This window comes from Halichoerus grypus, chromosome 12 (genome assembly GCF_964656455.1).
Source record: "Halichoerus grypus chromosome 12, mHalGry1.hap1.1, whole genome shotgun sequence".
NCBI classification, from domain to species: domain Eukaryota; kingdom Metazoa; phylum Chordata; class Mammalia; order Carnivora; family Phocidae; genus Halichoerus; species Halichoerus grypus.
The window spans coordinates 101,248,808-101,263,512 of record NC_135723.1 but is presented as its reverse complement, the minus strand read 5'-3'; the positions used below and the strand labels follow the sequence as shown (position 1 = coordinate 101,263,512).

Genomic DNA, 14,705 nt, shown 5'->3' with positions numbered 1-14,705 from the left:
TAATGGAATTTTTGAGAACTTTTACAATTTATTAAAGCTGTCTTTCACTGGCTATAACAATGAAATTTGAAAAGAGATGTACAGAATAGAATAATGTAACTTTGCTTCTTAATTTCAAGTACTCAAGCTGGGCAGAGTAAGCAAATGGCTAATTTGTCCATATGAGCATGAGTATTTCTCCCACCAAAAAACCTCCTGGCCTTGTACATTTATTCATCTTCTTGGTGTGCATTTAGGAATGAAGATGCATCTTGATGACATGTCTATAGCCTTGCTTCCATGTGCTAAAAATTCACAGAACTAAGTTTTAGCAAGGTCATGGCATATTTGCTCTGTAGCACATAATTTAAAATTTTTTGGTCTCCTGCAGCAGAATAATTTAAGTAATCCTCCAACACCCCCTGCCTCTCTTCCTCCTACACCACCTCCTATGGCTTGTCAGAAGATGGCAAATGGTTTTGCGACAACTGAAGAACTTGCTGGAAGAGCTGGCGTATTAATGAGCCATGAAGGTATGATGCTACACCTCCGGGTTGTACACCTTTGCACAGTGTGCCTTTGTCAGCTGTGTATGGTGAAAAGGCAATCCTTTTCTCCCCATGTATCCGTTTTGACTAAATCTATCTTTGGTTCTGTGTTTTCGCTTTTCCAGTTACCAAAAGTCTAGGACCTAAACCGTTTCAGCTGCCATTTCGACCCCAGGATGACTTGTTAGCCAGAGCTATTGCTCAAGGCCCAAAGACTGTTGATGTTCCAGCTTCCCTGCCAACACCACCTCATAATAATCAGGAAGAATTAAGGTAGAGGTCCTTTTTTCCTTTTTTCTCACATATTTTTTAGTTATTTCATTTTTTAAAAAATATATATATTTAGCAGAATGTAGGGATAGCATGTAAAAACATTGAAGGGGTAAAAATTTGGTGAATAGTTTTCTTTAGGACTTAGTTTATAAAACGTTCTTACTATTAAATGTAATTAGTTTGTACATTTTTAAATTCTTAGATGGTATAGGAAGTTCAACAAATAACCAAATAGACATTAAGGCAACGGGAGTCTCTCTGCAAAATATTTCACAGATCACTGTCACTTACTGATGTTCCCAGATGTCTAAAATAAAAGAGCGGCAGTCACCGATACCAGAGAATGCTTTTGGGGAAGAGAATTTAAGGACTATCCCGCCCAGAGTTTTGTACTTCTTTGTATCAGCTTTTTAGACCCAAGATTCTGACTGGGGAAAAACCACCGTCCTTAGTAGATAACCACAACCCACCTAGTTAGATCTGGGAAAGGCTCTTATGTACTTCATCAGGTGATTCTTTTTTGGATAATCTGGTAACTACCCTCTATTTGATGAGACCTCATTTAGATTAAGTCCCTTACTTTACTAATGAGAAAACTGTGGACCAAAAAGGAGATGAGATGTTTCTCATCCAGATTTAGAATCCAGGTCTCCTTGCTCTCTTCTGCATCTTATTGCTAGAAGTTGCTAGATTTGTTAATCGGGAGCAGTTGTGGGAGGCAGCCTCCTAGGTGTGCATGTGTGGTGCCCTGGGGCAGGGCACCACTGGATGTCACAGGGACTGCGTCTGGAAGCCACTCTCGGGTCTCATCGTAATGCTGCTACTCAGCTTCTCTCCACATAACAGGGTCTCCTTTGTGGGGGGAGAGTGGGAGGCCCCAGGTTTGGGGGCATCCCACAGCATTAGCTTGAGCCCACACTTGCCCTCTGACCTCAGTCACCCTAGTTAACCTCTAACTTCTTGGGCTAGACCATTCTCTTCTTCTTTTCACCGTACTTGATCAGTTAGGAAAAATAAAGGCCCATGAAGCTCTAGTGACCGAGTTTTCCCTGCGTTTCCACTATGAGCGGCAGCACAGCGGGCTCTGCGGCTGTGCCGTGGGGTGTGCGAGAAGGCTCTTTCCTTTTCCGGCTGCAGACTATTCCTAGTCTCAGGGATCTGGAACTTGGCAGAAGTGTAAGTCTTCATCCTTTCTCCACTGTGTTGTAATCTGAACGTCTTCTTTCTTTGGCAGGTCTTTAAACTTTGATGTTGAAGTTCCGTCAGGAGGAAACCTACTGTTTAAATTGCTTAACAGTTGAATGTGTTTCTTAGGTCTTTTTCTGAGAGATTTCTTGTTTGGCCCTGAACCTATTCTTTGTCTTCTTACATCGTTGCCATTGTCCGAGGGAACCTCGTAGTCACACTCGTAGACAGGGCTGGGTTGTGCAGGAAGCCCCAGTGATGGGTTTGCCCGTGCTGACATGTTATCTTTGTTCTTCTCTCAGGATACAGGACCACGGTGGTGATCGGGACAGTCCTGACAGTTTTGTCCCCTCATCCTCTCCGGAGAGTGTGGTTGGAATGGAAGTGAGCAGATACCCAGATTTGTCCCTGGTCAAAGAGGAGCCTCCAGAGCCTGTGGCATCCCCCATCATCCCAATTCTTCCGAGCAGTGCTGGGAAAGGTAGGGAAGGTGCTCCGCAGAATTATTTTTCTTTACAGTATGCCAGTTTACTAATGTTCATAATTTGATTTTGAAAAGCCATTAGTACTCAATCCATCTTTCCTTCCTCCCTTCCTTCTCTCCCTCTCTCCCTCCTTCTTCCCTTTTTTCTCCCCACCACTTAAGGTTTGGAATCTAGAAGGAATGACATCAAAACTGAGCCAGGCACTTTATTTTTCACACCGCCTTTTGGTTCGTCCCCAAATGGTCCCAGATCGGGTCTTATATCTGTGGCAATTACTCTGCATCCTACAGCTGCTGAGGTAAAGATGAAATAGCTTTTTTTACATTATAAACTGTGTCCCCATTCTTAAGGGGTGTCAGGTGGCTTAGAGCAGGGTCGTGGCGGACAGAAGCTCACAGAGCTGGGATGAGCAGTCATTCGGATGTCTGGGTTGCTTCTGAGCACTCTGAATAAGCATCACATGGATCTCAGCTGAAGCCGGGGCAAAATGAAGTTAGTGTTCTCGTGTTTTTATTAAAGGGTGTGTCCTTTAGAGAGAAACCTCTCGATAATTACACATAGAAAATGAAGCCATGGAAAAGAACTTTTTACAGAAATAGTGTCAATGTTCATGTAGCAGTTGCTCATATCAAACACTAATAAATTGCTGAGAATTTTTTTCTGTCTGATTCTGTGAGGATATTGGCAACCATACCGATGGTCCAATGATAGGACATTTTGGCTGTCAGTATAACTCAGCCCTGGTGTGACAGCATTCTCGTGGGCTGTTGCAGACCTCTGCCCAGAGCCGGACAGAGTCCACTTGAAGGAAGTTTCTGCCTAGCTGTGAAACCTGATGCGGTGTAGCTCCCTCCTTACGGCGGTGTCCTATGGCTAGAATACTGTAACGCTCGCGCACATACTCAGTGTTAATAGGGGTCCCTGCGTGAGGATTTCTGTTTAGGAAAGCTTGATGGGGATACTGGTCCATTAAAATGATTTTTTTTTTCCTGAGACTCTTAAGTCTGAATGAAAGTGGTTGGATTTGCTTGCATGGTCTGTGTCCTGCAGAGAGCAGGTACCTGAAGTTCGCCTCTGTGGCTCACTCCTGCCTCCGGGGGTGACACAGTGTTCACATTCTCGTTTTAGAACATTAGCAGTGTGGTGGCTGCATTTTCCGACCTTCTTCACGTCCGAATTCCTAACAGCTATGAGGTTAGTAATGCTCCGGATGTTCCGTCTGTGGGTTTGGTCAGCGGCCGCAGAGTGAACCCAGGCTTGGAGTGTCGACAGCACGTGTTTCTCCGCGGGCCGCCGCCGGGACCTGCAAACCCTCCCCGACTAGCCTGCTCGTACCGGCTGAAGCAGCCCGATGTGCCGTTCCCTCCAGCAAGCAATGGTGAGCTGGTTTACGTTTGCCACCCTCAGGTTCACTTTCCATTCACAGGTTAAGCTGATGCTCTGTAAAATCCCACTTCAGTTTTGAACGAGTAACAGCGTGTTGGTATGTAGTCGTGGGTAACTGAACCTTCTGTGGGTGCGCGGTCTTCTGTGGTGGGATCTGATGTCCCCGGGAAGTCGTGGAATGCCGGCTCTCTGTGCGGGCTGCTGACCCCCCGCAGCGTTGGCTTCCGCGTCCCCCCGAGGGCCTGCCGCCCCCACCGCCTCTCTGGCCGGCACACACGAGGCCGGCCAGTGGCTGTACTTGTGTTCTCTCTTCCTTCTGTGCCTTGCGCCCCCTCTTCCCTCTCGTTGGGCCTGTGCACTGTCTCCATGGGCCCTGCTCTTCCCAGGGACGAGGCCTCCTCACCCCACTCTCTCAGAGTCTTGTTTTGGTCCTTGCCCTGCTCTCAGGACCTGGCAGCTCCTCACTTCTCATCCGTGAACTCAGGGAGAGCTGCCTGTGCTGGGTTTTTGAGCTCGGCCTCCAGCTGCTTCTGCCTCACTCATTTTTCCCTGTTCTCCTTTCTGCCTCCATGCCCCACATGGATGATGTGCTCCAAATGTGACCACGTTTTCATCTTGGGCCCGGGACTCTCTTAGCCCTTTACCACTTTCCAAATCACACTCATTTAAGACTCTTGTACATGTAGCTCTTCATCTTTCATAAAACATTTTTTATCGTCTTAACCCTCAAACAAAAGTAGTATCCCCCACCCCACTCGCTTTGCACTTAGGGTGACTATTAATATCACGGTGAATTGGTTTTCTCTTGTGCTCCTCGTGTACGAGCATTGTTTCCCCAGCTGCTTGAGAATAGTTATGTCCCTCCATTTATACTCCAGGGCCATGCATGTAATAGATGCCCTGTAACCACTTTTATGCTGAGAAGATAAGATTTTTATGAATAACGAATAGTATCAGGAACGTTAAATGAGCCATGTTCTAAGTTGATTTAGGGCAGTTTTACACCTCGTACTACACTGTGTTATTGGTTAATTTGAATCACTAACAAAGTCTTCTGCACTTAGGTCTCTCTGGATGTCGGGACTCTGGGCGTGGCGGCGCAGAAGGCGCGGCACTCAGACCGCAGTGGTGCTGTCACTGCAGGGTGGTTATTCTCGGGAGCGGCGTCAGGAAGTCTCTCCGAGACCTGGCCTCTATGAACAAGGTGCCTGCTGTTCCTCCGCTGGGGTGTCCGGCACAGGGCTTGCTCCTTGTCGGAAAGAGCCCCTCTGTGGTGGCCCCGTGGCCCCCAGGTTCCACCAAGTAGCCTCACCATGTATTTGACGTGTTTAGCTGCAAACCAAACAGTGACAGCAGACTGGTAAACTGGATAATATGAGACCCACATATGACTAAATAGAGTGAAATATGGATAATAAAGTTTATTTTTGTACATTTATTTTTTCTTTGGCTAAATTACATGCTAAATATTGGCAGGGAGTTACTTTTTTACTTTTACAATAGAGAGCTAATTTCACTTTTAACATAGCATAAAAACCAACAATGGATGGATCTTGTTTTTATGAAATTTTGACTTGAGATCCCCACACGTTTCTCTTTGCTTTTCAGGATTCCCGAGAAAGCTCCAATAGAGTGGAGAAGGACATTGTCTTTTGTAGTAATAATTGCTTCGTTCTTTATGCATCAACTACACAAGCAAAAAATGCAGAAAGCAAGGTAAGATTAGGATAGTCTCCGTGAACAGTGTATGAGTGGTTTCCGTGATTTTTGGTTACGTTGATGGATAGAACAGGTTCCTAGCATTCTGTGTGCAGGAAATCCCGGCACATGCTACGCGGGCTGAGGAAGGGCAGCCCGTGTTGCTATTCCAGATAAATTCAGCTTATCTGATGAGAAGGGGGGTAGACTTGAATTATATCTTAAAAGTTCAGAATTGAATAAAACACTAATCCTAATAACATCTTTAGTTTTACTTAATTATAAATATCTTATTTTAATTACAACGGTAAGACTTACAACTTTTATTGATCTTACCTGATGGGAAAACCTGTTCACAAACACATTGTAAGTCTACTCCTGTATTTTGGGGGAGAAAGCATTTTGCTTGTCATGGTGGAAATGGTCTGCTGTACCTGATTCTGTGTGATTTAAATGTATCTAAATGTGTGGTTGATATGGGTAGACATTTTTGACTGTTTGTGTTGAAGGAAGCCTTCCCATGCTGTGGTGCCACCAGTCATTCCTCCCTGCATATCATTGCTCTGCTGTCTGTTCTGGGAGAATGTTCTGGAGACTTATTTTTGTAATAGGCAGTAGTCTCCAGTATAATGAAATCAAGCTATATGCCAAATAGGTTTAGACTTTAAATTAAAATATGTTGGGGCGCCTGGCTGGCTCCGTCAGTTAAGCATCTGCCTTCTGCTCAGGTCATGATCTCAGGGTCCCGGGATCGAGCCCCGCGTCAGGCTGCCTGCTCAGCAGCGGGTCTGCTTCTCCCTCTGCCCCTCCCCCCTGCTCATGCTCTCTCAAAATAAATAAATCTTTTAAAAAATTAATATGTCAGCTTCTATAAGAGGAGGAATTGCTTTTTTACCAGATAATTTTTAAATTTGGTGTGCAGTTCCTGCGTGCTCCTGGATTTATGTGAGGTGTATCTTCTCAGATACCCCGTGGAGGGGGGTGTGTGAAAACAGGAACCTGTGGGTACCCAGAGAGAAAGTCCTGGGGCTTGTCTCTGAGCTCACCTCTTCCAGCAGCTGGATCAGAGCTGGGCAGCACCAGGGAAGAGTCACGTGTGATGTATGTTGATAGGGGACCACTGCCCCTTCTTTCTTCACATTTATGCCAATTAATTCAGCCTGAGATGAACAGACATGAATTTCGGAGAGTGGGGATAAGCTCAGAGAAGATTATGTTCTGAAGTTTTATTTGGTCCAACAAAAAGCACCGTTCCATTGTACAAATTAAACTAGCTCCTCTCTTCAGCATTGATTTTTCTGGCTTTATTATGGTTAGAGAGGAGTGTCCAAGAAGGTTTAGGAGCAGAGCATTCTCCAGAGATGCAGCCTTGTCGAGAAGGCCTGGGGCGGGACTCCCGACCCGGCTGTGCTCTCGTCAGCCCGTGGGTGTTTGTTAGCACCTTCGGTGTTTGGCGTCCGCCTCTGCTCAGCCCGGAGACCCTGTCCCTGTGCCCCACCCCCACCCTGGGGGCACAGGCCCCGTGACACCTGCTGCTTGGCTTCCTGCTCGGGGATGAGCTGCTCTCCTTACTCCTGTTCCCTTTCACTGCAGGAATCTGCCCCGCCGTTGCCGCAGTCGCCTGTGAAAGAGACGCCTTCCAAGGCGTTTCATCAGTACAGTAACAACATCTCCACTCTGGACGTGCACTGTCTCCCGCAGCTCCAGGAAGAAGCTTCTTCCCCGGCTTCCCCCCCCATCACTTTCCCTCCGGCGTTTGAAGCAGCCAAAGTAGAGGCAAAGCCAGACGAGCTCAAGGTAACGGTCAAGTTAAAGCCTCGGCTCAGGACTGTCCACGGCGGGTTTGAAGACTGTAGGCCAATCAATAAAAAGTGGAGAGGGATGAAGTGGAAGAAGTGGAGCATTCACATTGTAATCCCCAAGGGGAGCTTCAAACCCCCTTGTGAGGACGAAATAGATGAGTTTCTGAAGAAATTGGGCACGTCCCTTAAACCTGACCCTGTGCCCAAAGACTACCGGAAGTGTTGCTTTTGTCACGAGGAGGGAGATGGGTTGACAGATGGGCCAGCAAGACTGCTCAACCTTGACTTAGACCTGTGGGTCCACTTGAATTGTGCGTTGTGGTCCACGGAGGTCTATGAGACCCAGGCTGGGGCCCTCATAAACGTGGAGCTGGCGCTGAGGCGGGGCCTGCAGATGAAGTGTGTCTTCTGCCATAAGATGGGCGCCACCAGCGGCTGTCACCGATTTCGGTGCACCAACATTTATCACTTTACTTGCGCCATTAAAGCACAATGCATGTTTTTTAAGGATAAAACTATGCTTTGTCCCATGCACAAACCAAAGGGAATTCATGAGCAGGAATTAAGTTACTTCGCAGTCTTCAGACGGGTCTACGTTCAACGTGACGAGGTGCGACAGATCGCTAGCATCGTGCAGCGCGGGGAGCGTGACCACACCTTCCGTGTCGGAAGCCTTATCTTCCACACGATCGGTCAGCTGCTGCCGCAGCAGATGCAGGCGTTCCACTCGGCTCAGGCGCTCTTCCCCGTGGGCTACGAGGCCAGCCGCCTGTACTGGAGCACCCGCTACGCCAACAGGCGCTGCCGCTACCTGTGCTCCATCGAGGAGAGGGACGGGCGGCCGGTGTTCGCCGTCAGGATCGTGGAGCAGGGCCACGACGATCTCGTCCTGAGTGGCTCCTCGCCCAAAGGTGAGACGCACGCTTGTGTGCCCTGCAGAGCCGGCTGCTGAGTGTGTTATGTCCGTATCTCCTTGTTTTCGCTCTTTGGGTCATATTTTATGAAAACAGACATGGATTTTTCATTTACAGACACGACGCTTAGCTTCTTTGTGTGACTGTCCCTGCTGTCTCTGCTGTGCCACCTTCTCGGCACTTGCTACACTGACTCGAAATCAGAATATGTATTTGAGCACAGTTGATAAAGCAGTGATTTGTAGATAAAGGTTGCCTGTTGTTTGCGTTGGGGACTCTCCTAATGGCAGAAGGCAGGAAGCCGTATTTACAGCATATTGTGTACGTTGTCTTTTATGAGTATTACCAGCTATTAAACAAATTTGGAGCTAGAAATAGGACACTTAATTCCGACTGTAGGCTGTCATTTTATTGATGCACAAAGTACCGGGGAATTGCTTTTTTTTTAAAGTCTAGCTGTTTTTAAAAAAAAAGTCTGAAAATGCCCTGAAGATAATTCCAATGGAAATATCAATTTCATATTTTAATTTAAATCTGAGGGGAAAGAAACATACTTCTAAGTACTGCTAATTAGATTAATCAGTTAAAAATGTAAAGTTAGGCACCTTGTGTGAAAATGAATTAAGTTCTTGCATGAATTTGTTACATTAAACTTTCTTTTCCACTTTCATTGTTTAATTTCCTTAATGGAACACATTCTTTTCCCCAACATTTCATAAAGTCTTCAAAATAAACTGCCATTTGATAAGCAGGTAATAGCAGGGTCGTTAGATTACCACCTCCAAGGCTTTACCTGGAAACTGGTAAGTCTTTGAGTGGTTGGTCCGTCTTTAGTTTGCTGTTTTATACTGCATCCTGTTTTCCAGAGAGCAAGTTTGTTCTAAATTGTCTTGTTTTTGTTTTGGCCATATGTAGGTGTTTGGGATAAAATATTGGAGCCTGTGGCATGTGTGAGAAAACAGTCTGAAATGCTCCAGCTTTTTCCAGCGTATCTAAAGGGAGAAGATCTGTTTGGGCTCACGGTATCTGCAGTGGCACGGATCGCGGAGTCAGTGAGTGCCTCGGGCCCGATGTGCCGTCGGGCGAGCCTTTGTGGTTGCACGTAGTGGTCCCCCCCAGTGTGACCGTTTGACACGGGCTGTAATAGGATACTCTGAGGGAGCACTTTGCTCTCTTCGTGTGTCTCAAGGCATCTGATTCATCTGGACACCTCAGTAAATGTTAACGTTCCCTCAGGGAGGTGGCTCACAAATTTCAGGTTCTCTTCGAGGGTGCGGATGAGGCAGAGGGAAGGGCAGGGGCGCTGTTTTGTCCTCAGGCAGTGCTGGTAAGGGGACTACTGTCCCCTTTGCTTCCTCACGTTTTCCTGCACTGACCCTGACCCCCGGGTGTTTGTAGCCACTCTCCTGCCCCCGCGCCCGGCCATCACCAGAGGGCAGTGACCGCAGGAGCACTGGGTCTTCTCTGACCTTTCTTTGCAATCTTTTAAGATTATAAGCGTGTTTGCCAGTGAGTCTGCACACAATGCTTTTGAGAAGTTGCGTGATTATAAGGCATTATTTTGAACAAGAAAAAAATCATCGATGGTTGGTGGGGTTTGTTTTTTTTCTCTTTTTATGGAGAAGCAGAGGACACCCAAAAAGCCACTAAGTTCTAGGTCTACTTGCTTTCTTTGGTAGAGCTCTGCCTAAATGATATGAATCTTTTATGTCTATAGAGAAATATGTTCACAAGAAGTGTATTCTAGAAAAGGCCTTTAACAAAAAATTATTTTACAGGTAAACCTTAACTTACCACCTGCACTCTTGGGGCATTGAGTGTGATAACCTCATTGTATAGTCAAATTGGAAGAAGTGAGAAATCAAGACAGCAAACCATATAAATGATTTTTAACTATATTTAATTTTTAAATTCCAAATATATGAAAGTTGAAAGAACGAAGTTGCAAGTCAGGACACACTGGGTTGGGATAATCAGATCTGAAGTCACACAGGCATGTATGTTGGCTGGCCTCTGGTGGTTCTTTGGGTTAATACTTTTCTTCAAGGAGCATTTGCCAGAGTTTATGAAAGTCCCGCTTTGAAACTGAAATCTGTGTATTAATATTGAACTAGATCTGAGTGCAGGCTGATTATGTTAACATAAGTTAAAAGACCATTTTGTCCCCAGGGAATATGTTGACAAGTTATTTCCACAAAAGTTCAAGTTGGGCCATCCCTTGGGCCAGCTCAGGATTGTCTGCAGTCGTGGTCAAATAAATTAACCTTGTGTCTGTTTCGCTCCTTTTCAGCTCCCTGGGGTTGAGGCGTGTGAGAACTACACCTTTCGGTATGGCCGCAATCCTCTCATGGAACTCCCTCTTGCCGTTAACCCCACAGGCTGTGCCCGTTCCGAACCTAAAATGAGTGCCCATGTCAAGAGGTTTGTGTTAAGGTATTTTGTTTTAACTTCACATAGTACAGCCCAGGGTTTCTAGGCGTATTAGTGGTTTTTGTGCTTGATCTGTCTGCTGCTTACAAACCCTGCTGTCTCTGGCTGTGTCCGTGCCGACCGCATCGGAGAACCCGCCGTGTGGCTAGGCGGCTTTCCGTGTGTGTTCCTGTCAGTAAGAGTTCGAATCCGCGTGGCCTGGGGCGTTATTCGGAGATATCTTCAGTTTTCCTTTTACTCTTTCCTGTTGACGCGCCATCGTGTGCAGGCCTCACACCTTGAACAGCACCAGCACTTCCAAGTCCTTCCAGAGCACGGTCACGGGGGAGCTGAACGCGCCGTACAGTAAGCAGTTCGTCCACTCCAAGTCCTCGCAGTACCGGAAGATGAAGACCGAGTGGAAATCCAACGTCTATCTGGCCCGGTCTCGTATCCAGGTAAGGAAATAGTCTGTCCTTGGGAAGAGGAGAGACAGGGCGGGGTCTGGCGGTCAGAAGATGCTGGCATCCATATGTGAAGAAGGGTTTCACACGGGCTGCGGGATTAGAATCCTGTTTTTAAAATCCATTCACATCTTGTTAGTTTGTAACAGTAGTGACTGAATACGTCTCTTTGAGCATGGATGCTTTTCTTCCCCCAGTGGGAAGACCTCTGGAATCCACATCTTTGCATCTCGATGAGCACTCATGGGAAGCAGGTAGCACTGTATTTTGTACTCACTGGATTTGTGGAGCGTTCACTAGAGCTGTTTCAAATTCTTGTGAGAAATACAAATGAAAATATTTTTCAAAAGGTGCTCCAGTATGGGGAGTTCTCTTTTGGAAGCCATCTCTTCATGAGAGCACTGTATTTTCTGGTGCATAGATTGTGGAATACCTTATAGATCATCTGCAGGCTAAGCATGTAAATTTATATCCATAGTCCATGCTTGCTGAACTGCTGACCTAAAGAACCCAGTGCCTATTCAGCATCTCCCCTTGGATGTCCCAGGATGGAAGTATAAAGCTTACTTTGCCAAACATCTCAGTCCCTAAGCCTAATTATCCTAAGTGTTGTCCCCGTCCACGAGTTGTGTACCCTGGCCCCATATGCCCAGATCCAGAGCATCCTCAAGTGTTCTGTTGCCTTCCCCCTCAGAAGAGCTCTCTCGATCCACGCTCTGGCTCCGCCACAGTGTTTACCTGCCATAGCGTCTGTGTGCATGGCCGGTGGGTCTGGCTGCCCGCCTCCTCTTGCCCAGTCCCACTCACACCCACTGTGATTCCTTCAGAATATAAATCTGATCTATATTCCATTGTCTCTACTCAATTCGGATTCTTGTTCCTTTGTTGGAACTTTTTTTCTCCTCTTGAGAAAATGTTAGGATCTTCTTGTTAGTCTTGATGTTTGGCATCATACAATAAATGTGCCTAGGTTCGGGTCATTTTCTTTTTTATTGCTTTCCTTATTTGATGACCCTTTTCGACCTGGAGCATTGTGGCCTTCAGTCTGAGAAGTGTTTCTGTATTAATTCTTGCAAGTTCCTACCTCTATTTCTTTCTCTTTGAACCTTTAGACAAATTCGGACCCATGAGATCTGGGCTCTCATAGGGTGGACCCCAGACTAGCAGCAGCGTCAGCTGGGACCTGCTAAGTGTGCCTTTCAGTCTGGCCCCTGCAGTGGGGCCCCCAGATGACCAGTGCAAACACAGACGGGAACTTCTGTCTCCATAGCCCTCCTTCTCTCCCCCTTCTGGTTTTGGTTCCCTTGTCCTTGTTCTGTGGCTTCTACTTTATCTGCTGATCTTTCTTTTGTGTTTAAAAAAAAAAACAAAAAACTAAGAGCTCTTTCTGCTCTTGATCTTTTTATCTGATACTGTGTGTTTAAATTACACATACGGTATCTTTCTTTTCTTTCTGCTGTTGCGTCAAGAATGGAGCCTCTCCAGCTCCTGGGTCCGTCCGCTCCTGGTGGTGTGTCTTTCTCATCTGCTCCATCAGTTACTTTTCCATTTTAAATGTTCCCAAGTAGCTTGTTTACTTGTTACCATTCCTATTTCTGTGTCACTTTTATTCCCTTACTGTCATTTCAGTGATTTCTTAACCCCCGTGTTCGGTGTGTTCCTTGCCACTGTCCTGACCGTGCAGGCACGTCTGTGATGGATGTTCCGGTGGACTCATTCCCATACACTGTTCTGCAGTCTTCTTTTCTCACTTATCCTCCAGAGCAACTGAGGTGGCTCTGTTTCATTCTTTCATTCTCCTTAATGGCTGTGTGACGTTCCCTGATGTTGATGAACTGTAATTAAGTAAACCGTTCCACGACTGGTGAACATTTATTTTGTTTACAGTTTTTCCCAAAATAGCATTGCCATCAATATGTTGTACAAATATCCCCACGTATTGATATATTCACTCCTTTGGAGAATATTCCCACCAGTCAGATTACTGTGTAAAAGTACGTATGTACTTTTCATCTTAGCAGACCTTGTTGGTTTTCCGGAAGGGCTGTCATTGCACATTTCTTGCTGCGTTTGGGAGACACTCTCTCTTCTTTCCCCATTTGTCATGCTGCTGCCCTTTTATATTTCCCCCAGCCTGATAGTGCTTCCTTCACTGCAGTTTCTAACGGCTCACCAGTGAGCAGCATTTCATGCTTGTCGTTTGGATTTGCTCTTCTGTGAATTACATATTCATCCTTTGCCCATTTTCTAATTTGTAAGAACTTGTGCTAATAGATGTTCTCCCTTAACCAAACACCCCATGCCTACTAGGAAGTATGGTATCTTTTTTCTTATAAAAGTTTGTTTTTGCATAGTTAAATGTACATAATTTTCTGTAGTTTCTAGTCTTGTTTAAGACAGTAGATTTTATTGTATATGTAGTCTCTTGGATTTCTTGATTTCAGAAATTTTAAGTGTTAATTTAAGACTATTTTCTTCCATTGAGTAACTAGTTGAAAAGCACCATTTAGTAAATAACCCTTCCATGTTGCACTGAATTGTGACTGCACCGTACTACTAAATAACTATTACACATTAAATTTTCACATATGCATGGATCTACTTGGATTCTCTGTTCTTTTTCACTGATCTTGTCTGTTCTTATACCAAACTATATTGATCTCTATACATACTACTTTTTTGTGTATTCTGGTTCATTCACCTCAGTTATGTCTGGAATTGAACAGATAAATTGCATAAAATTTCTTTTCCCAGAAGATAACTCAGTTGACACACCAAAGTCTCTGAGACGGGCCTCTGGTACCGTGTGCCCCACGGCGGGGCTTGATGCACTGTACCTGGCAGGCTCCCCATTTAGCACACGCTCTTCCCTCCTTGGTTACTGCGGTCTTCTGGCGGCCAGCTGGAGTTGAGAAGGCAGAAACTCACATTGGGACAAGAAAATATCACATATTCATGGAAATTATCTATTTTTTTCAGTATGTTATTTTTCCAGAATTCGTAATGCTAAAAACTTTAAAAAGTACATAAACAAATCATAGTCTGTGATTTATTAGGCCTCTAGCGTAGATAGTACGAGCTGCCAAATGAGAGACCTGCGGCAGTGTTTCTCGCCAGGTCACATTCCCGTACATTTCTCTCTGGCCTCCGAACTTCAAATTACGGGAGAAAGTCACCTTTCTGAAGAACTTTATTTCTTTCCAGCTTTCCTGGTAATTAGAGCAGAGTAACTTGTGCTTCTCCTTTTGCTCTGGCTTCCAGGAACTCCTAGCCAAATCCGAAACCTGACTATAGTATTCACAGTCCCTTGGGTTAGCCCTATTTCTTATCGATTAAGTTTATTGTCCTGTCATATTCTTTTAGAAACAGTAATGGGATAAACACCAGAAGCTATTAGCCTGTTTAGTTGGTGGGATCTTGGCATGAATGGAAGAGAAGATGGCCTGGCAGAATGTGGTGGCCAGTCAGTGGTACAGCTTTGTAAATATGCCTTCAGAATTTAGTTAAAGACACAAAGCAGGATAGTAATGGCATGACTTTAAGTGGTAAGATTGTTTCAGGT

The 14,705-nt window shown here is 45.5% G+C and overlaps 1 protein-coding gene across 3 annotated transcripts in view; it reads left to right on the top strand.

Moving 5' to 3' along the window:
• Positions 1 to 14,705, top strand: part of KMT2C (lysine methyltransferase 2C) — a 267,212-nt gene that overhangs the window by 247,554 nt on the left and 4,953 nt on the right. For 2 of the 3 annotated variants that reach the window (XM_078059760.1, XM_078059759.1), the window contains 12 exons: positions 371 to 512; positions 653 to 800; positions 2,288 to 2,466; positions 2,632 to 2,768; positions 3,599 to 3,848; positions 4,921 to 5,060; positions 5,465 to 5,572; positions 7,148 to 8,267; positions 9,186 to 9,322; positions 10,561 to 10,703; positions 10,969 to 11,137; positions 11,341 to 11,397. In XM_078059760.1, coding sequence (XP_077915886.1) covers positions 371 to 512; positions 653 to 800; positions 2,288 to 2,466; positions 2,632 to 2,768; positions 3,599 to 3,848; positions 4,921 to 5,060; positions 5,465 to 5,572; positions 7,148 to 8,267; positions 9,186 to 9,322; positions 10,561 to 10,703; positions 10,969 to 11,137; positions 11,341 to 11,397 — 2,730 coding nt within the window. The remainder of the gene's footprint in view (positions 1 to 370; positions 513 to 652; positions 801 to 2,287; positions 2,467 to 2,631; positions 2,769 to 3,598; positions 3,849 to 4,920; positions 5,061 to 5,464; positions 5,573 to 7,147; positions 8,268 to 9,185; positions 9,323 to 10,560; positions 10,704 to 10,968; positions 11,138 to 11,340; positions 11,398 to 14,705) is intronic. The other variant, XM_036069051.2, reaches the window with a different exon arrangement.